Source organism: Peromyscus maniculatus, chromosome 13 (genome assembly GCF_049852395.1).
Source record: "Peromyscus maniculatus bairdii isolate BWxNUB_F1_BW_parent chromosome 13, HU_Pman_BW_mat_3.1, whole genome shotgun sequence".
NCBI classification, from domain to species: domain Eukaryota; kingdom Metazoa; phylum Chordata; class Mammalia; order Rodentia; family Cricetidae; genus Peromyscus; species Peromyscus maniculatus.
In genome coordinates, this window is record NC_134864.1 from 5,014,409 (window position 1) to 5,036,762 (window position 22,354).

Genomic DNA, 22,354 nt, shown 5'->3' on the forward strand with positions numbered 1-22,354 from the left:
TGCTGCTGTTTCAGTGTGGCTGTACCTCGGCTCAAATCCAGCTTCAAGCCTGGAAGAGCAGCTTCTGAAAAGTAGGTTATAAAACTTTTGCCTTAGGTATAGATACAGAGAGCAAGTTAACTTCTTCAAGAAATAAAAACAGGCCAGGTGTGGTGGTGCACACCCTTGATCCCAGCACTCAGAGGCAGAGACAGGTGTATCTCTGAGTTCTAGGATAGCCATGGCTACATAGAAAGACCTGTCTCATAAAACCAAAAAAGAAAAAGGAAGAAAAGCCTGGAGCTGCTTCTGTCATGCATTGGTAGAACCTTTGCCTCCCATGCAGGAGGTGCTGGGTTCCACTACCAGCAGCACCAGAACCAAAACAAAGGCCAGAGCGTGAGCACACCAAATGAAGTCCATTAAGGTTCCTATTCGAAAGGAGTCCATGACTTTGGACTGATAAGAGCATTGTTTTTTTCTCTGCCTTAATTGTTTCTGTTTTCTTTTTGTTTCCTAGCAGTGAGTGAAGGAAAAACCACTAAAAAGGAAAAGAACAACATTTTTCTTGGGGCTGGCAAAAATGGGAGATCTGTTCTTCTTCAACCAAAACCTAATGAAGGGACCTCAGAGGTTCTAGTAGGGATTAGGAGCTGCAAAGAAAACACAAGGGCATGTATTCCTAGGGTGTGTCCACAGAAGAGTTGTTTGGGGCTGGAGCAGTAGAAAAATCCATGAGATGTTCTTGATCAGAAGACAGAAACATTGGCCTTGACAGTACAGATTGGACAAATATAGATGTTTGTGTTGTTGGGAGCAGAAGAGGGGAGTTTGACTTCACCTATATTGAGAGAGTAGGGAAGGTTTCCAAGAGAAAGTGGATCCTGAAGAGCAGTAAACCAGGAGTGGAGACAGACTACATGCTGACTATGGTAGGGCGGGCAGAGACTGGGGAACTGCACTGAGGTGGACACAGCAGAAGGGGAAGAGCTTCGTTGGGAACAGGCAGGAGATGCTTTAGGACATGGAAACAGAATAGGCCTTTGCACCAAGTTAAGGCTTTGTATGCTTTATCTCCATAGTTCTTTGGGGACAGGCACTCTGGTAGCCAGTGAGATACTTGGAAAATGTTGGTAATTTTTAATCCACGGGGCTTGTGTCCAAGTCAGGCTCATTTTGAAAAAGGAGCTAAATAATACAAGTTTAATCAAGGGGAAGAAGTTCATAAGCACTGATGATGCCTCTGATGACAAGCCAGACAGATGGCAGCGTCCCCACACCTCCTTACAGCTGGCCTCATCAGTTCCCTTCTCCAGTCTTTCTCTGAACTGGCTGTCCTTTCTTTTTGCTCTGAGTCTTGATTCTTTCATGGACCCTGTAGCTGCTCCAGCTTCTGAATCCTTGGTCTTTGCTCTCTTCCATGAAATCAGTGTAAAGAGGAGTCTGTATTTTGAAGAAGATCTGGGGCATAAGTTATTAGGCAGACTGGACTGCCCTTTGTTCCTATGCCTGACCTAGTTGGGTCTGTATCACAGGGAATGGCCACCTGAGTATCTCCTACAATATGGCTGCCACATGGGCGGAGCAGGCACCCCAACACATAACTAGCTCATCCATCCTACTATTTATAGGTACGTTGTATGTGTCAGGCATTAAAGATTTGTAGACAAAAAAAATCAAACAAGCCCACAACTTTCTAAATGCACAGTGCTATACACCATGTTTGTGGGTCTGTGTAGGATGATGTCTGAGTTACAATAGGTGTTCCTGGTACCTGTCTTGAAAACATCTAATTCTCTGTGTGTGTACATTGTCATAGAGCCCAAAAGATGATTCTGGAGAAAACCTATGAGTGAATGGTCTAATTCAAGAGTGAATGCCATTCTCTTTGTGGTTTTGTTTTGGTTTGTTTGTTTGTTTGTTTTTTTGTGTGTGTGTGTGTGTATGGTGTTTTTGTTTTCGAGACAGGGTTTCTCTGTGTAGCTGTCCTGGAACTCACTGTGTAGTCCAGGAGGGCCTTGAGTTTAAAGATCCACCTGCTGCTGCCTCCCAAGTGCTGAGATTAAAGGTGTGTGCCACCACTGCCCGGCTATAAATGCTTTCTTTCTTTCTTTTTTTTTTTCTTTCTTTCTTTCTTTTTTTTTTTTTTTTTTCTTTTTTTTGTTTTTCGAGACAGGGTTTCTCTGTGTAGCTTTGCGCCTTTCCTGTAACTCACTTGGTAGCCCAGGCTGGCCTCGAACTCACAGAGATCTGCCTGCCTCTGCCTCCCGAGTGCTGGGATTAAAGGCGTCACCACCACCGCCCAGCTATAAATGCTTTCTGTATATTCTTTCCCTCTCACTTTTAATTTTTAAGTGTGTGTGGAGGTCAGAGGACAACTTAGCAGGAGTACGTTCTCACTCCAGCATGTAGCTTACAGGGATTGAACTCAGGTCTGCAGGCTTGGCTGCAAGCGCCCTTACCCACTGAGCCATCATACCTGATTGAGCAAATGGCCCTCTTATCTTTGTGCCCTAACCTGTTTGTTTTTGTCTGCATCTGGTGGGTCTTAGGTGGTATCACATTTGAGTCTGCTTATGAGATAACATATCCATTTCTCCTTGTATTTTTACTTCTTATTTAACTTTTATTCAGTGTCATCTTGTTTGGAGTGCCCGTGATACTGAGATGGTATATGATACTGCTCTGAAGAAACCCTCTGACTCGGCCTGGAGAGAGCTCAGAGGTTAAGAGCACTAGCTGTTCTTGCAGAGGTCCTGAGTTCAGTTCTACATGGTGGCTCACAACCATCTATAATGAGATCTGATACCCTCTTATGGTGTGCATGAAGACAGAGCATTCATGTCATACATACATACATAAATCAATCTTTAGGGACCCTCTGATGTGAGGGAGAAACAGGCAGGGAAGAATGGCACCTTGTGCTGGAGGTGAGGTGTTTGCCAGAGGGAAGAGGTGCTGGGGAGAAGAGGAGTATGGACTGGATAGGACTCAACTTCTAAAGTCTGAGAAACACTCGGTGGTGTGTTTTATTCTAGAGGATAGGTAATAAGGAAGCTGACAATCGAGAGTCTTAAGAATACAGGTTAAATAACATCCCCATTTAGAAAAGTATAGAGGACGGATGGAGAGGAGAGATGTGTGTTAGACCCATTTAGAGACTGATCATGAATGATATGACTGGAGAAGAAAGTTGGTCTAAAGTATAGAGGGAGGACAGCTAGGAAAGAGGTGGGAAGGAGAGGAGGCAGCAATATATATAGATGGGCGAGTTGTTAACTTGGAGATGGCAAAGGAATTACTCATCCAGAAATTCTCATTACTGGCTTATTTTGACAACAAAAACCACCCTTTTAACTGCTTTGTTATGCTGCTGATGGGAAACTGAAAGACTGATGGCTGGAGATCACAGTTAGCTAAGGTAATAGTAGTTATGATTTAGTTCTCCTGGTTTGATTTCCCTTTTTCCCTTTTCACAGATACATCTCATAGGCCTGTGATTCGAGTGACTTTGGGCTAGTTACATGGTAGTTTTGTTAGGTAACAAGAATAGTTTAGTCATGGAATGACATTATTTTGCTTTCCCACTTAGCTTAAAAGATGATGACAGTGGAGACCATGATCAGAATGAAGAAAACAGCACACAGAAAGATGGTGAGAAGGAAAAAACAGAACGAGACAAGAGCCAGAGCAGCGGCAAGAGGAAGGTATGTTCTGGGTTGTAGTCCAGGTTGGTTGTCTCATGCAGTCTGTTTATCTGAAGAAAGCAGATTAACTTGATGGCAGGTGCTCTTTTGGACTATTTGATTTGTTCTAAAAACAAAAGGTTGAGGGGGCTGAAGAGACTTCTTTCCACGTGCTCTTGTGCACATATGTACACATGCTCATGAACACAAACAACACATAGAGGCACCAAAAGATTGTGAGTCAAGGGATACTGCTTCATGGGAGGGTATACGGCTTTGGATTCAGTCCCTAGAACTGAACAAAACGGGGAAAGGTATGGAGAGGGAGGGAGAGAGTAAAAAAGAGTCCATGGGTGACTGGGTATGACCAAAACCTGGTGGATGCACGTATGGGAACGTCACAGTGAAATCCTTAGTATGCATTTATAATCACAAGTTTTAAAAATAGTGGAATGGTTAGAGTTCATTTTGGAACTTTGAACTTCCTCTTGTTGTCAGGTCTTGGGGTGCTGCCTTGCTTTATAGTATCCTCATGTGAGATGAGTCAGGGTTCCCAACTGGGGCTTCTTTAAAGCCTGTTGAGTAATCAGTCCTGCACATTCCTATTTTAGACTCTTCAGTTAACAGTAGTACACACTGAAAAGTGGCGTGGGATAGAGAGAATTTAGGGAATGAAAGATAAGTGGATCAAATTTTCAATATTATAACCCTGTTTATCTGATAATCCTGAATACCTGCCAAATATAAGCATTTTCTGCTAGGTGGTAAGAAGTCACAAAAGTGTGGGCGGTGGTGGCGCACGCCTTTAATCCCAGCACTTAGGAGGCAGAGGCAGGCGGATCTCTGTGAGTTTGAGGCTATCGTGATCTACATAGGGTGTTCCAGGATAGCCAGGACATCGCAGAGAAGCCCTGGGGGGGGGGGGGTTGGTGGTGGATAGATAGGTAGGTAGGTAGGTAGGTAGGTAGGTAGGTAGGTAGGTAGGTAGGTAGATAAAATGACAAGGGTGAGGGAGCCTGTGGATCAAGGAGCTCGTGTTCACTGAGCACTCACTCTGTGTTGGGCCATACCCAAGCACTCTGTGCTTCTAGTTCATTTGTTCTTCACAGTGACCCTCTGAGGTGGTTATTGTTATTTCCTCCACCTTGCAGATAGGGAGCTGAGGCACAAGCGGGTTAAGCAACCTGCCAGTCTTTTGTGATGAATGCTGAGGGGGCAGTACTTGGAGTGGGCACGTGTTGAGATAATGAATGCCCATGGTATTAGAAGAAAGGCAGAAAGTTGTGTCACAGCAACGTAAAATCATCTAACCGCTAAAGGATGTACTATGAGCAGACTCTACCGCACTCAAGTAATTGAGATTATCTTCAGTTGTGGATGTGGGAAGGAATTCCTCCCCTTTTTTGGGGGGTGTTCAAGACAGGGTTCCTCTGTGTAGCCATGGCTGGCCAGGAACTTAGTCTGTCGACCAAGGTGGCCTCAAACTCACAGATCTGTCTGCCCCTCCCCCCCAGTGCTGGAATTAAGGGTTTGTACCACCACCATGTTTAGTAGGTGTGACGCTGTAAAATGTTTAGTAGGAGCCGGGCAGTAGCCCTTAATCTCAGCACTCGGGGAAAGGAGTGGGGGCAGGCAGATCTCTGAGTTCAAGGCCAGCCTGGTGTACAGAGCAAGTTCCAGGACAGAGTCCAAAGCTACACAGAGAAACCCCGTCTCAAAAAAAAAAAAAAAAAAAGTGTGTGTGTGTCTTAGGAATTAGAGAAATGGCTTATCAGACGCAAACCTGATGATCTGAGGGAAGACCAAACCCTGAAAGTTGTCCTCTGACCTCCACACACACACCATGGCATGCATATTCCCACATTCTGTCTTTTGCACATATACAAATATATCATTATACACGTATAATGATAATCATAATTTAAAAAACAAGGTGCTGGCCGGGTAGTTTTGGTGCATGCCTTTAATCCCAGCACTCGGGAGGCAGAGCCAGGTGGGTCTCTGTGAATTTGAGGCCAGCCTGGTCTACAGAGTGAGATCCAGGACAGGCACCAAAGCTCCACAGAGAAACCCTGTCTCGAAAAACAAACAAAAAAGAGGTGCTGAAGAGATGATTTAGTAGTTAAGAGTACTTGCTCTTCTTACAGAAGACCAGAGTTTGGTTCTCAGCACCCATGCCAGATAGTTGCAAGCCCCCTTCTGGCCTCTGCAAGCACCCACATGCATACATGCGTGTGTGCATATATACACGCACAAATTTAAAAAATAAATAAATAAATTTTATAAAAAGGGCAGTAGGGTCAATGTTTGTGACAATGCCATGAACTAACTTACCTTCCTTACTTCCCAGGCTGTTGTCCCTGGACCAGCAGAACATCCCCTGCAGTACAACTACACCTTTTGGTACTCGAGGAGAACCCCCGGCCGTCCCACCAGCTCACAGAGCTACGAGCAGAACATCAAGCAGATTGGCACCTTTGCCTCTGTGAGTGCTTAATCTGGTGGGCTGTGCCTTGGCATGGCGCTCACACCTGCATTCTGTCTCTGCTGGTTTCCTCACTTGACTGGCTTACCCTCCCAAGGTCATGTTTGTTTAACTCCCAGGGTTATTAGCAGACATCCATTGGTAACATTTAGGTAATCTAAGTATGGGAATGGTAGTTTTGATCAGAAAGGCATAATACAAAAATAAAAACGGGTTTGGGTTTGAGGTTTTTTATTTTATTGAGTCCTTATATACAGAGTGTCATAAGAGAGACACAGTTTTGTTTTTTTTTTGTATATGATACCTGTCCTCATGAAATTGAATTCTGATAAATTTGTGGATGTCATCAATACAGAGTGCTTGGGCTCCTTCTCACCACAGCCCACCCTTCCCTTCCCTCCTGGTTCTATATACATTTGTAAATTCAGAGACCCTGACTACATACAACTAACACCAGTGTGTCATGTTCAACAAAGATTTTCCTGCACCACTGTATGCTCTTATGTTCAGTCTGCAGAATCAGTTTTCTGAGAGTGGGTCTTGCTGTGGAACCCAGCTGGCATGGAGCTTGCCATAGTCCTGTCTGGAATGCTGGGATTACAGATGTGAGCTACCACACCCAGTTTATCCATTTATTTCTAACACAGACACCATCAGAGAAGTTTGATTATCTGCTGTGTGTTAGACTAGTTTTCAAGTACAGTGGCAGCTGTGGTGTTAGGAACAACTGGTTAAACATTAGGAGGATCAGAGGAGGAACTGGGAAAGACATTTTCATTCAGGGTTCTGTTAAATTACTTTGGAATAACTGATTATGCCTTATATTTTTCTATCCTATATAGAAAAAATGTAAAAAAAGAAATGTGAGTTTACCTCAAGGAAACGGGGAAGGGGGTATGTTTTCTTTTCTTATGGCATTAAGAGGTTTGCCACCAACACCCTCAGTATTCACTGAACAAATGATAGAGCCTAAAGTTTGCTGTCATAATCCATGACACTAAGAAATGACCTGTGGCCAGGCAGTGGTGGCCCATGTCTTTAATCCCAGCACTCAGGAGGCAGAGGCAGTTGGATCTCTGAGTTGGAGGCCAGCCAGGTGTACAGAGCGATCTCCAGGACAGCCAGGGCTACACAGAGAAACCCCGTCTCATTGGAAAACCTAAGAGAAAGAAGGAAAGAAATGGCCTCCCAGAGAAGTAATGATGACATGAATTCTTTTTTAAATTCAAAGCAATAGTTTGGTGTTTGGGGTTTTGATTGTTTTGTTCTTATTGTTTTTTGTTTGCTTGTTTGTTTTTCGAGACTGTTTCTCTGTGAAACAGTTCTGCCTGTCCTGGATCTCAATCTGTAAACCGGGCTGGCCTCGAACTCACAGAGATCTGCCTGCCTCTGCTTCCCAAGTGCTGGGATTAAAGTCATGTGCCATCACCGCCCAACTTCAGTGTGTTTTTTTTTCAAAGTTTTTTGTCTTCTTTTTCTTTCCCCCATTTCCTTTCCTCCCCTCCCCCACTCCTTTCTGAGACAGAGTCTCACTATGCCTAGAAGTCACTATGTAGACCAGGCTGGCCTGAACTCACAAGATCTTCCTGCCTCTGCCACCACATCTGTCCTAAAGATCTATTTTTTTACTTTTGTTTATGTGTATATATGCACCCATGCTTGTGGGTCCCCTCAGAGGCCAGAAGAGGGCATTGGATTCCCTAGAACCAGAGTTACAGGTGGTATGAGCCTCTTTTTTTTTTTTTTTTTTTAAGATTTATTTATTTTTTTATATGAGTGCTCTATGTGCATGTACAGATCCCACTATAGATGGTTGTGAGCCACCATGTGAGGGCTGAACTCAGGCCCTCTGGAAGAGCAGCCAGTACTCTTAACCGCTGAGCCACCTCTCCAGTCCGGTAGGAGCCTCTTGTTGTGGGTGCTGGGGATCAAACTCCAGTCGTCTGGAAGCACAAGCAAATACTCTTCACCACTGAGTCATCTCTCCAGCCCCAAAAGATGTCTTTTCAAAAGTTCCACTTCAAGCCAAAAACCCTGTTGGCTGCCTCAGAACAGAGGCTCAGAAAGGACCTCTCAGAGCCGTTACAGCTCCTCTTCTCATACACTGGAGAAGGTGGGATCCATCCAGCACAGGGCCAGAGGCCGGCACAGGGCCAGAGGCCGGCACAGGGTGTGATTTTGTTTGTTTTGAGACAAGGTCTTGCTAGACTTTAGTCTGGCTTGGAACTTGTGAATCTCTTGCCTTAGCAGCTTCCTGAGAAAGCCACCCATAAACCACATTCTCAGCACTAGACTTCTGCTCTTGCAGAGGACGCGAATTCAGTTCCCAGCACCCATGTCAGGCGGCTCACAACTTCCTGTAATGCCAGCTCCAGGGATCCTTCTGGCCTTGCGGGCATGTGCACAAGTGCACAGATACACAGACACACACACATAATTAAAAATAAACTGTAGCTAGAGTTTTCCTGCCTGGCCCACAGTCAGGACAAATCTCTCTCACCTGCCAGTCCCACAGTCACTCAGACCCAACCAAGTAAACACAGAGACTTATATTGCTTACAAACTGTATGGCCGTGGCAGGGTTCTTGCTAACTGTTCTTATAGCTTAAATTAATCCATTTCCATAAATCTATACCTTGCCACTTGGCTCGTTGCTTACTGGCATCTTCACATGCGGCTTGTCCTGTCGGTGGCTGGCACTGACTCCCTCTGTCTTCCTGTTCTCTCCATTCTCTCTGTTTGTCCCGCCTATACTTCCTGCCTAGCCACTGGCCAATCAGTGTTTTATTTATTGACCAATCAGAGCAATACATTTGCCATACAGAACATCCCACAGCAATAAATCTTGTTTAAAACAAGACATCTTTCAAAGTTTAGATCCCCTGATCTGGTGCTACAGTCAGTTGTAGGCTGCTTGATGTGAGTGCTGGGAATTGAATTTAGCTCTTTAGGAAGAGCAGTGTGTACTTTTAACCACTGAGATCTTTCTCCAGCCCCTTAATGCTATTTCTTAAGCTGTTTATTTTATCTCTCTTGTGGCTTGGATACAAATTTGTATATTGTGCCTGAGGTAAGATCTAGAGACCTAACCATCAAATGATTCTTGCCTAAGGAATTAATATATTTTGTCCTCACTATACCCCTCTATTCCTAGTTCATAATAAGCCTTGGTTCTCATGAGCTTAGTTTTCTCAATTGTTAGGGTGGGTAAAAGTTTAGATTACTCCTCACTGTATATGTATGACCACTTAATATTCCAAATTACTGTATGTACAGATAGGCCTAGCAGTTGCAGAGACGAGGTACTGCATCCAAATCCTGTAGATGGCATTAGTTTCTGACTTTGAAAGGTATAGGACATTTCACATGTTCTGTTCTGGAGGGCAGCTGGAGAGAACAGCTATTTCTGTGATAGGAGGTCAGTTTCTCTTGCTGTCTGGATTTAACAGGGGCCCGAGTCTCTGCCAGTGTCTGTGTTCTGCTCCACAGTCTTGTTGAGAGTGGTGTTGACCGTTAGCAGTAGTTACTCCTGCTCCATGTCTCTACTCCTAAGGTTCCTCTTTACTGCTAGTGCCCGCAAGTGTCCTCTGTAGATCACAGGGACCAGAGTGATGATGGTGAGCTTGGGGTGTGGTGTTGTTCTGTTGATAGTGTGTGTACACCTGCTAAGTGTCTACAGCAGAGGGCATCAGACCCCCTGGTGTTGTGTTGATAGGCAGTTGTGAGCCACTCAGTATGGGTGCTAGGAGCTGAACTCAGGTCCTTTGGGAAGAGCAGCAAGTCCTCTTAACCACCGAGTGTCTGGATTCCCAGCCCTTTGTTGGTTGGTTGTTTTTGAAGCAGCGTCTCACCGTGTAGCTCTGTCTGGGTGATCCCAATCCCCTAGTTCCTGAATACTGGAATTATAAGTGTATAAACACATTGGAAAAAAATAGAAATCTAGTTTTCTTCAGAAATTTAAGGTAAATCAAGGAGAAACATAATCTTTGCAGCTGAGAGGAGGGCTAGAAACCCTAGCCCTGGGCCAGCCTGGGCTACAGTGAGAGAGCCTGTTTGAATAAAAAGAAAAAAGTTAGATTTGGCTAAATGAGTATATGCAGGCGCAGTCCTGTGGTGCTGATACACCTCAGACAGAAGGGTTTCAGTTGTGCAAAGAGCAGATGCTGGTGGGAGGCGATGTAGTCACAGGCCACAGTGACTTTCACCTCTTCAAAGAAGGAATTAAACCTGTGGTGGTTGTGAGCTGCCATGTGCATGCTAGGAATTGAATCTAGGTCCTCTGGAAGGTCAACCAGTGTACTTGACCCTGAGCCAGCCCTTCAGCTCCAGAGTTTATCCTTGTAGTCCAAGTGTTGTATGTTGTATTTTTGTTTTGTTTTGCTTTTCCCTTTGATTAAACGGTATTAGCCAGACATAGTAGTGCATACTTATATAAGAAACCTTTCTCAAACCAAATAAAATATATGATAGAATTTTTTCTAATATGCTTTTCTTTCTACCTTGCTCCAAATGAAATGTGTCTCCTAAAGAAGATAGCTGAGGCAGGGTGCCTCCCGTGTCTTTGTTCTCAGTAACACAGCTTTGTGTACATTCAAAGAAGAGATAAAGTTCTTGTACTCTTGGCTCTTATTTCTGCAGGTGGAGCAGTTCTGGAAGTTTTACAGCCACATGGTACGTCCTGGGGACCTGACAGGCCACAGTGACTTTCATCTCTTCAAAGAAGGAATTAAACCTATGTGGGAGGTGAGGACTGAGGCCTCTGACTACTTTTGAGAGCAGATGTGTTTTCTCTTTTCTTTCTTGCTTTTTTTTAACATAAGCCCTACCAGGATTAAAACAGTTGTGAAGTTTTCTCTCAAAGCTGTAGCACTATTGATAAATCTTGGGAGTCTGTACCCTAGGGAAGGGCTATGGCTGCAGGGTGGCTTTAAAGATGGCGCTGTTTTAGTTACTACTGTGTTGCTATAAGAGACACTGTGACCAAAGCAACATGAGACAAAACATTTATCTGGGGCTGGCTTTCAGTTTCACAGGTTTAGTCCTTTATCATGGCGGGGAACGTGATGGCATGCAGGAGGGGCTGGAGCAGTAGCTAAATATCCTGATCCATAGGCAGAGAGAGAGAGAGACTCTGGGCTTGGCATGGGCTTTTGAAACCCCAGCACCCCACCAACCTTACACTTACACAGCACACTTACTCTAACAAAGCCACACCTCTTAATCCTTCTAATCCTTTCAAGTGTGCCCCGCCCTGGTGCCTGTGAATCAGATCTGTGAGCCTACGGGGGGGGGGGGGGGGGGGGGGGGAGGCATTCTTATTCAGACCATTGTAGATGCTGTCCCTTAAATGGTGTTATTACAGGGTAGAAAGCCTTTTAAATGTCCTGTTCCCATAGAACTCATGCCTGTGTGTATGTGGACATGTAATGCATTTGCTTAGTAGACAGAGAGTTAAAGAAATAGGAAAAAAACCTGAAGAGTAACAGAAAACCCAGCCGTGAGCTCTGTGATTTCTTTTCAGAGCTGTTACTCAATTGCACTTTTGGGCACCACATGCTCCAGTGCCAGAGCAGTTTCCTAAACGTTGTAGATGTCAAACCCTTCACTTGGATACAGTCAGCCCTTCTTGTTCACATGCCCCTGGCTGCAGCCGCCTTCCTCCCAGTGCTCTCCACATCCTCACTGCTGCACATGTGAAGTGTTTCTGAGGTTTCTAGCCATGTGCTCTCTCTCTCACCGTCTTTTGTTACAGTAGCACTGTTACAGTAGTGCTCAGTAGACTGTGTGACTGTGATTAATTGGTTGTCTGTCTCCTCTACTAAATTGTTAAGATCTGAGCTTCTGTCTCTGTACTTGGTACTTGGTGACAGTCAGCTTTTAGCAAATGGTGATTATGGTCTGTGTTTGAAATGTGACATTATTTTACTTTGATTCCTAAAATAGTTCTGGTAAAAGTGGATTCTTTTGATGGGCGGTGGCGGTGCACGCCTCTAATCCCAGCTCTTGGGAGGCAGAGGCAGGCGGATCTCTGTGAGTTCGAGGCCATCCTGGTCTACAGAGCGAGATCCAGGACAGGCACCAAAACTACACAGAGAAACCCTGTCTGGGGGTGGGGTGGGGGGGAGAAGTGGATTCTTTTTAAAACATCTCTTTATTAAAAAAAAAAAATGATGTAGATCAAGGACAAGGATGCCTGCCCTTTTTTGTCCTATTTCTTCTCTCAGCAACATTGAAATGCCGTTGAGTTGGGAAGTGCCCAGGCTTCCCTGCTCTTGAGAGGTGTTTGGTATTCAGAGCTGACGGACACGGTGGACCGGTATTGATGCTTTCTGTCTTCCTGTAGGACGATGCAAACAAAAACGGTGGCAAGTGGATCATTCGACTGCGGAAGGGCTTAGCGTCCCGCTGCTGGGAGAATCTCATCCTGGCCATGTTGGGGGAGCAGTTCATGGTTGGGGAGGAGATCTGCGGGGCTGTGGTCTCTGTCCGCTTTCAGGTAAGTCAGCCAGGCCACTGTTCTTTCTTGTGCTGCTGCTGCTACTCTGATGGCTGCTTCTGGCTGGTTTGATCATTCACTCTGTTCCTCCCTTAGGAGGACATTATTTCTATATGGAATAAGACTGCCAGCGACCAAGCAACCACAGCCCGAATCCGGGATACTCTTCGGCGCGTGCTTAACCTACCTCCCAACACCATTATGGAATACAAAACTCACACCGACAGCATCAAGTACGTGTTGGGGGGCTTGGGGGGGACAGGTCCCTGAGCTTAGCAGAAGTAGCTCCATAGTTGGGCCCAGGCGCATGTGGTCATACGTGACTTTGACTTGTGGAGTAGAGAAGCAGCAGCCCCTCCAGGGTTTGGCCCCTTGCTGAAGTTCTTGTAGTGAGGCTCCAGGGCCTGCTGTGAGGTGTGGGGAGCAGAGAGCCTTCTGCAGAACCCGTTTTCCTGCCTGGGCTGGCTTCATTTTACAGGCTGCCTTGTCTTTCCTGTGCTAACCACTGTTTTACAATGAAAGACAAAGCTCTTTCAGAGGTTTTTTCATGGCTGTTTTTAAAGACAATTTCATTGAATAATAAACTCCTCTTCCCTGCCCACCCTGACCCCACCTTTGCATGTCTGTTGAACCTTTTAGCTTTAGTCTGTTTTCTTGTCTTGGGAGATTGACTTCTTCTCAGGGATGGTGACTCCACTTTCTGTGGTAGAGTTGAAGTCTAGAGGAAGCAGGGTAGATTGTGAGAGAGGAGGAGAGGGGAAGTAGAGTCACAGACAAGAGACAGTGAGTGCTGTCCACATTGAGAGTCACTGGTGAGGGCTTGCTCCTTCAGGGACAGGGACAGATGAGCTCAGGTCATTCTGAATAGGTTCTGGGAGTGGCTGCCAGATTGTCTCAGAGGTGGATGGAAAGCCAGCCAGCCAGGAGTCAGGTCTCTTTCTTTATTGTCTCCTGCGGCCCTGAGTCAGTCTGCCTTTGGCAAGTCTCTACAACTCTGCTTCAGGCTCTTCTCCAGCTGTGAGACAGGAGGACAGGAGTAAATAGTAAGGCTGTGGTAAGGCTGGCCTCCTCTTTGCAGTTGAGGGTCCTCAGAGCAAGAAAGCTCTTACAGGACCAAGTAGTTTTGCTGTCATCATTAGCACAGCGTTGTCCTCATGCCATCCTATTGAAGACCAGTAGTGAGCCAGTGGTTGTGCTCATCAGCAGGCAGACCATGTGAGACTCTCCCATGCATTCACATGTGATGTTGTGGGTGGATTTGCTTATACCAGCTAGGTGCCAGTTTTTACCTGGGAGTACTGCCATAGGAGTTGGTCTGATAGCAGATGGCTGGCTCCGACACTCACTGGAGCCACCAGGACTCATTTGCCATCCATGGCCCTGGTTGCTTGGCTCGGCAATCCTGTATCAGCGCTATTTTTCTTAGAGGAGGACTGTCTTCCGCCCTGCTGCGGGATAGAGGTAGTGTTTGCCCTCCTGCTAGGTTTAGTCCAAGCTCCAAAGGTCTGCATCTCCCTAGGATTCTTGTTTGCGAGGTTCCCATTTCACCTGGTTAGGAAAGGGGAAAGGTAGTCTCCGTGAACTCCCCACTGTTCTCCCTTTCTGATACCTGGAGGCGGTTCATCTTGACTTGTAAAATCCCGTGAACAAGTCCTTCCGGGACCGAGGAGCCTCTGGGACTCCTGCCCTGCAGCTGTAACACCCTCCTCAAGACCCAGATGCCACTTTCCCTTGCTCCCCACTCTTTTTCCTCTCCCAACGAGCTACCTTTTGCACTTCCACTAGAATGCCAGGCAGGCTGGGCCCCCAAAGGCTCCTTTTTCAAAACCTCTGGAAGCCGCGATTGAATGTGCCATGACCCTCTCCCTCTCTGGATGGCACCATCATTGAAGCTGGCGTCATCGGAGTCTCTTGTTCTGTTGGCGTGCCACCTGGAAGACCCTTCTGTCCTGGACAAGAGGAACGGAAGAGCATGTTATGCTTTGAGAACAGGCTGACAGCAGCAGCTACAACAACAGCTGAGATCACAAATAAATGGTGCTAAACCAGCTTGTCTCATGCTCTTGCTCTTTATGGTGCATCAAGATGTGGCCTTTGGATTGACTGTCACCGTTGTCAAGGGATGGCACACAGACTTCTCCATGCAGGGTCATTCAGGGAATGCAGCTTCATATCCACATGCCTATTGCGTAGTCATATGGTACCTTATTCCTGGACTCCTGTGGTCTGGCATGATGAGGTGACATCTAGCTCTCAAGCCCCTACTGCCTGGTGCTCAAGTGTACTAGTTTCCATCCAGTTAGACCGACGGCTAGCCCAGAGTGGCAGCTGAGTTCAGGTCCAGCTTGAAAGTCTCTTACAGTTGGAAAGGGGATGTTCTTGGCTTTTCTTTGCTAACTTCCAGTTGCCTTTAGTTCATAGAAATCTCTTGCTTGGAGCCAAAGCCCTGCTTCTGTCTGTCTGTGGCCGTACATACGTACTCTTTTGCTTTGTGCTAATGGGGTGTTCTCTCTGGTGCCAAAGCTGCTTGGCAGCCTCCTCCCTTTCCTTGCAGAGTAGATTGTCTTCCTCTTTGATAGTCTTGCTTGGTGAGAGCCCTTCCTTCCTCCCAGCCCAGGGTTACTGTGCCAGGTCTAGGGTGAGAGGTGCCTTCATCTTGGGGGGATTCACCCCGGGGTAATCTGAATGTACACTGACCTTGTGAGTACTATGACTTTGCTTATGTGTGCGTGAAGCTTGGCTTTCAGGCCCTTAACCTGCATGGAGAGTTTCAGCAAGCTTTGTTAGCCACCCCCAAAACTAAAAATTAAAAAGTGTTTCTGTGAGCACTGGGTTGCTTGAGTGGGAAGTAACCACGAGATGGGGTTCCAGAGTGCCGTGTCCAATCTGGCAGCAGCACGCTCCTTAATACCAGCTGGCTGACTTAACCCTAGTCTTTGTGTGGCCCAGGAGTCCACAGAACACACAGTGAGACCTTGTGCTCCATGTTCTGGGAGTGTTGGTGCCAGTGCTGCTTTATTACTCTCCAAACTGGCTGAAGTGTCTAGAGGGAGATTGCTGGAATGCAGAAAGCCTGTTGTCTGCTGACACTTGTCAGACGTTGGCTTTCCTGGGCCTTCTGCCCTGTCTTTCACTGTGAGATACGTGTGCATTTTAGCTGCACCAGCCAATAAACTTGATGCCACTTTCCAGAGTTAGAGTCTGGCAGCAAAACTGAGCTGAGAGCCCTTCGGATCCCGGGCACATGTGAGATGTCGGCATGGCTTGGTCTGTTCTTGTGGCTTCTGGTTGAGCCAGTGAACAGCGTCTGCTGAGACTTGAGAAGCCAGCAGTAATGGTTGTCCCCCAAGTGCTCTGCATTTGAGGGCTGCTAATCGAGGTAGGGCACGGTTTTAGGCATTGCTCAGCTTCTTCACTCAAGCATTCCTCCAGCTTGCTGTGTTTCAGCCAGTTTCCAGACTCCGTCACCTGTTTGTCTTTCCAGCCTTCCCTGGTCACCCTGCCGGGTGCATCCCTGGGTGAACCCGGAAGTAGTCATTGCCCCACAGACAGGCTACTTTGTCAGGTCCTTGTGCTGCTGACTTCCTAGGAAAGCTTACTCACTTGTGTTTGCGTCTGATCACAGCTCTGGAACTGGCCATGTAGTCCACACTGGCCCCCAACTTCACATCAGACAGTGCTGGGATTACTGGTGTGTGCTACCATGCCCAGCTCATGCCCAGCCTGTGGCTCCTTTTAATGAAGCAGATTTGAGTTTTCACAGGTTTAGGTTCTTACATTAAATGGCTCACTGCATCCTCTTCACAGACAATTCTAGGGCCACCAGGGCTGTCACAAAGGTAGTTAACCCAGCACTGTCTTGTGAGAAAATTGCTCTTTGAAGTTGCCTCACTGATTCCTTGTGCATCTGGTCTGGAATAACAAAAGGACCCTCTTCCCATAATAGAGCACAGTGCTGCAGAAGACTGGTGGGGTTTCTCTGCAGAGTAAGGGAGAAGGAGAGAGACAGGCCAATGTGGAGACTCCTTCACCTGATCTGTTATTGTATTGCAGCAGTGAACTTTAATGTGCAGGTGAGGACCAGCCCACTCACTCTGTCCTAGTCCATCATAACCAGGATACTGGGCCGCTTTAGCTTAATAGCTGCCTAACCTACACTGTACCGCATTAGCAGGTGACTAAACCCCTTTCTAGGTGTTGAGGGCTGGCTGAGAACAAGGCACTGATGCCTGTAGGCTTTGGGCAGGGGTAGGGAGCATGGAATTTACACATAAATGAGGTCCCCCTGTTCTGAGAATTGGCTTTCTGGTAAGTGAGATGGGATCAGTTGACCTTAGGGGGTTCTCTGTTGCTGTCACTGGGATCTGCTCAGAATTCTCAGTAGGCTGTATTAATAATCTCTGATTTGTTGGTTTTTAGATGCTCAAAACATAAGCACAACTTCTTTAAAAAAATAAAGTGTTGATGTTACCTAGTGTACTTGGGATGCCAAGGGAAGGGAAAGCAACTAGAAATTCACACCCGGTTGGCCTTTGAGAATAGGAGTGAGTACACCAAATTCTGTGACCAAGTGCTAGGTTTCCCCTGAATCCATTCAAGAAAATTTCCAAACCCAGAGTGTATTCTGGAATGGACTAGAAGGATCTATGGAGCCCCTGGTTTTTCCAGATCTGCACCAGTGGTCTGTTAGGCAGGTAGAGTAGGGAAAGGCCCTTCTGGAGACAAGAGGATAAATGAGATGACCTTCCGCCCTGCTGTGTGACTCCTTGTTGACCTCTAAGTTACTTCACGTAGAGAAGTTTTTGCAGAGGGAAAATATTGCTGAAGCTGGGGTAGACATTACCTCGTCCTTAGTTAATAATTTTACTTTATTTTTGAGATACAGTCTGACAATGTAGCCCTGGCCATCCTTGAATTTACTATGTAGACCAGGCTGGCCACAAACTCACAAGAGATCCACCTTTCTCTGTTTCCCAAGTACTAAGATTAAAGGTGTGTCTTACCTGTCCAGTTCCCTATTGCTTTTTTTTAAGGGAAAACTGCCTGTTGTGCCTGGTAATATTTTTTAGTACTTACAATACTAAATGTGTAGTGAGAGGGGATGTATTGTCACTCACTGCTGTTACTACCTTAAACAAGAAAAGAGTAATTACCTGGCCTGGTGGCGCACGCCTTTAATCCCAGCATTGGGGAGGCAGAGGAGGTAGATCTCTTGAGTTTGAGGCCAGTCTGGTCTACATTAGTAAATTCTAGGCTGGCATTAAGTTGATTTAAGTGCCTAGGACAATCACTGCTTTCAAACTGAAAAGTGGGTAGGACAAAAATGTGAGAGAAGTTGGCATCATGGCGAGAGATTCCAGAACACTTGGTTGGGGGGGTCTGATCTCCTTTTTCCATGCGGCAGCCACTGGCACCCTGCTTGTGGAGCACTGGCTGTGCTGTGAGCTAAGTGTGCGTCCTCCCGTCACTCACACTTCCAACTCCTTCCTAATCGCATTTCTAAATTACGTTCACCAAAATTGTGCTAACCGGCATGAAGTTGTGATAAGCTCTGTTAGCTGGAGATGTTAGCTGCCATGACCCACACATCTTAAATCTAAAGATCGGACTTTCATGGGTGTTTTCAGGAGCAGATAGAGTCTGACGAATTTAGCATCTCATGGTGGAGGTGGAAGTAGAGGACATGACATAACTGGGTTATGCCTTTAGCCGTAGTACTGGTGGGTCCTTGGCTTTACCCAGGGTCAGGCCCAGTGAAGCAGTGTGGTTGCCACTGCTTGTTCCCTGGACCCAGTGCAGCAGAGGCAAAAACTTTGCTGAAGCAAGATGGAAGTGTTTGTGGGCGTGGCTGAGCTTCAACTCTGACCTCTGGCCCCCCTTTACCCCTGTTGAAGGACACTGGCAGTCCTCAAGGAAGTAGTGAAAGCTAGACTTCTTAAGTAGTGCAAGCCGAAAGTGCCAGCTACCTGCTCGTCTAAGAAGAAAGCCTGCCGGGAACGTCACCACTCTTACCCAGCTCCCTGTCTCCAGTCAGCATGGAGGGCATCGGAGTGGGAGGCGGGGTGATGGTGTCTGCTCTCTGTTCAAAGCGTTTGATCTGAATGTGCTGTTGTTTTTTTGTCTCTGGTTTACCAGGGCCTGGGAGGAGTTTCATGGCCTGGTGAACAGCAGCGGCCGCTGATCGGACGCTCCCCCTCTGTCTGTCACACTCAGGGTAGGGCTTGTCTACCTTCTCTGTAACCCCATGACATACCTCAGCCATGAGCCCTCTCCCCAAGGATGCCCTCCTCCCATTTGCCTCCAGCTTGCCTCTGCCAGCATTACGCCTCAGGGAAACAGAGTTCCAAACTGCCTCCCTGGATCCCGTGTCTCAGGGTGAAGCCTGTATAGGTCACCAGCCCTCCGCTTCTGCTCTCCCATTTGGTGCTGTGCACCAACAGATCTGAGATCTTTTTAGATGCTGACATTTCTTGATAGTAAATATGCACTGTATCTTCCTGTTTTGTTCAGATATGGCCATTTTTAAGCCATCTGCCAGTGTCCTGTGACCAAAGGACAATTTCATAGACCCTGGTATGGGTTAGGTGAGGGTATGTCTCTCGTTTGCTGCTGTTGCCTATCATTTGTGAGGAAACAATATTGTAAATTTGGTTCCCACGATGAAAGTCAGGTGGATTTCAGGGCTGTGTGAGAGACCGTGGTGACATGACAGATGGGCCCCAGAGCGGGGAAGGCTGGCCAGCTCCAGCATCGACCTGCCTGAATACGGGAGGTTCCTCCAGAGAGTCCAGGCCATGGCTGTCTCTAACAGAGGGAACTGGGTAAGTTTAGCTGAAAGAAGAGGAATATTTTCCTCAATGAGAGCCTTCTCTTAGACGTCAGGCACCATGAGCCTCTGCAGTAGCTGCTTCAGGGCCCCACCCCCACCCCCCCAAGAAGGAAATGAAGGTTTTCCAAAAAAGGAGACTGCCACTCTCAGATGAGCTAAAAGAGGTGACACTGAGGAATAGGAGCAGGTGACTGCAAGTCTGGGTGCTGTGTGGTCCAGTGTGATCTAGGGTGACCAGTTACAGGTTTCCTGAAAGTGGATGGTGTGCCCAACTCCCTTTTTTGTTTTTTTTTAAATAGGTGGGTAGCGCGCGCGCGTGTGTGCGTGTGTGCGTGTGTGCGTGTGTGCGTGTGTGCGTGTGTGTGTGTGTGTGTGTGTGTGTGTGTGTGTGTGTGTGTGTGTACACAGAGCACCTTGGCTGTCAGCCTTAACTTCCACCTTGTTGGAGGCAGGGTCTTTTTGTTACTCACTGCTGCATACCCAAGTTAGCTGGTCCAGAGCTTACAGAGATTGCACTGACTCTGCCTTCCTTTTAGGAGCGTGGCAGTTACAGACTTGCAGCATCCTGCTGGGCTTTTGATGGGTTTTGGGAAATCCGACTCAAGTTCTTAGAACAGGCACTTTGTCCACTAAGCTGTCTCCTCAGCTCGTGTTTTTGTTTGTGTTTTGAGGCAGAGTTCATGTAGCACAGGCTGGCCTTGAACTCATTGTGTAGTTGAGATAACCCTAAACCCCTGATCCTCCTGTCTCCACTTCCTGAGGGGTTGGATTATAGGCATGATCCACTACACTGAGCTCCCTCTCTCCACCCCAATTTTAATAGTTCAATTTTGTTACAAACTAAGTTTTGGCGAGGCATAGTGATTCACGCCTATTCTCTCAGCAATGAGAAAGCTGAGGCAGGAGGATTGCTAAGAGTTTGAGATGGTGAGTTAAAGGCCTACCTGGGTTATGTTGCAATCTTGTGTGTCCTTCCCCTGCCTCCAGCCCCCCCCCCCCAAAAAAAAAATCTTTAAACTAGAAACTTTAAATGGCTTCTTCCTTAGCAGACTCTAAATTTTTCCAAGTAAAGTACCTTTGACTTGTTTGGAGAAGTTATGTCCTTGAATAATTGTCTCTGTATGTTCTCTCCCTGTAGCCCCTTGATGTCTTTTTTATGTACTTGACGGCTTAGGTGGCCTTACAGCATGGGCTTAGGAGTCTGTGAGGAACATTCCGATTTAAATCCAAAGAGCCCGTCGCGGTGCCTTAACAAGCTTGGAAAGTCCTCCTGTTCCACTTCTCTTATTGGGTCTCCTTTCTCCCTGAGCGGTGTTCTAAGATGTAGACACCTGCCACATGACGTCTTAGCCCCCTGTTCTTCTTGCTTTGCTGTTTCCCTACACAAAGGGATCATAATCTGTAAAGAAAATCGATAGAAAAAGGTCAGAGTGGGCCACATAGTATAACCCTTGCCCCCACTCATCCATATACCCCTAGCACTTGGAAGGCAGAATTAAGGGGCTCAGGAGTTCAGGGTCATTTTCCCTTACAGAGCAAGCTCATAACCAACCTGGGCTCCATGAAATCCTGTCTCAAAACAAAACCATACATGCATATATCTTAACCTTGTAATATTTTTCCCAAATCACTTGCTATTTTATGTGTTTACACATTAAGACTATTTCTTCTAGCTTTCATTATGGAGCCATGGCTCTTAATAAAAGTACACTGAGTTGATGAGAGGACCCTGGTTACCTGATCACTGGGCTAGCATGGACAGAATAAGAGTGTGTTGTTGGCCAGGGCAGCTCTCATGGTTGTTTAGTAAGACGTGAGATTAAAGTTCACTCCCATTGAACCTCAAAAGATTTTACAGCTTGAATCTTCAGGGAGAGAAGAAGAAGGCAAAACCACCCACCAGAGTAGCCCGCAGATAGCCAGGGGTGAGGCAGGTGGACTCTGGGTAGTAGACCCAAGCCAGGGGTGAGGCAGGTGGACTCCGGGTAGTAGACCCAAGCCACTCTCGGAGCAGACTTGGGTGGGCTCGGCATTCAGATGAGGGCCCATAGTCACTCTGGTGCTGCCACTGGACAAAGGTGCAGACATAGATAGGTACTCGGAGGAAGGCATCCTTCTGGGGAACTGCTGTGTCCCTCTGTCCAAGGGAGTTAACCCCTGCCTTAACCCATTGTTCCCAAAGTTAGAACTTGAGTCAAAAAGTGTTTTGAAGAGAAAAAAAAAAAAGAGAGAGAGAGAAAGTCATTTGAGAATGTTTAGACAATAGTTTTCCCCAAGGTAGCTGGGAATGTGAGCTTAGGAACCAGTTTGGATGGAGATCTCTGGAGTTTCTGAGATCTTCAGAGAACATAACTAAGGATTCCTCTGACTTCCTCTAGGGCTCTGGGCCTGGGAACTCGGGTGTCCTATGCTCAGATGGACCCTGAGCATGACCTGTGCACCGCCACATAGCACCAGGGGCTAGTTGCTAGTGTTTGGTTATTGTTGGGTGATTGGTTGGTTTGATTTGTTGGGTTTTGGTGGTGGTTTGTTGTAAAAGAGCAGAAGCACAGATACGTGTGATGGCACTCGCCTATAATCTTAGCACTCAGGGACTGAGGCAGGAGGATCACAAGTTTAAGGCCAGCCAGGTCTATAGCAAATTCCAGTTGAGCAAGTATCACATAGAGAACCGCTGCACCCACAGCAGACAGACTCTGCCAGCCTCTGCCACTTCCTGTCTTCTGTCTATCCCCGTCACCTACGTCCTGTGCTGCAGCTAGAACCTGGCGGAATGCAGTTCTTAGTCTAGGGAAACATGCTCGGACTAAAGTTGGCACTAAATGTTCTCAACTTACTTGCCGCCGCCATCCACCTGCTTCAGCCTGCCTTGGCAGAGC

The 22,354-nt window shown here is 46.7% G+C and overlaps 1 protein-coding gene across 8 annotated transcripts in view; it reads left to right on the plus strand.

The window, feature by feature from the left end:
* The window catches only part of Eif4e2 (eukaryotic translation initiation factor 4E family member 2), a 30,226-nt gene that overhangs the window by 3,411 nt on the left and 4,461 nt on the right, over positions 1-22,354 (plus strand). For 4 of the 8 annotated variants that reach the window (XR_013043952.1, XR_013043953.1, XM_006984220.4 and 1 more), the window contains exons 2-7: positions 3,572-3,686; positions 6,016-6,150; positions 10,789-10,893; positions 12,494-12,646; positions 12,743-12,879; positions 18,782-18,860. Coding sequence is in view for 6 of the 8 variants with exons in the window: in XM_006984220.4 (XP_006984282.1) it covers positions 3,572-3,686; positions 6,016-6,150; positions 10,789-10,893; positions 12,494-12,646; positions 12,743-12,879; positions 18,782-18,827 (691 nt within the window). In the remaining 2 variants the exon portion in view is untranslated. Of the gene's footprint in view, positions 1-3,571; positions 3,687-6,015; positions 6,151-10,788; positions 10,894-12,493; positions 12,647-12,742; positions 12,880-14,431; positions 14,695-18,781; positions 18,861-22,354 lie in introns of those variants that run through there. The other 4 variants (XM_006984218.4, XM_006984219.4, XM_006984221.4 and 1 more) reach the window with 2 other exon arrangements.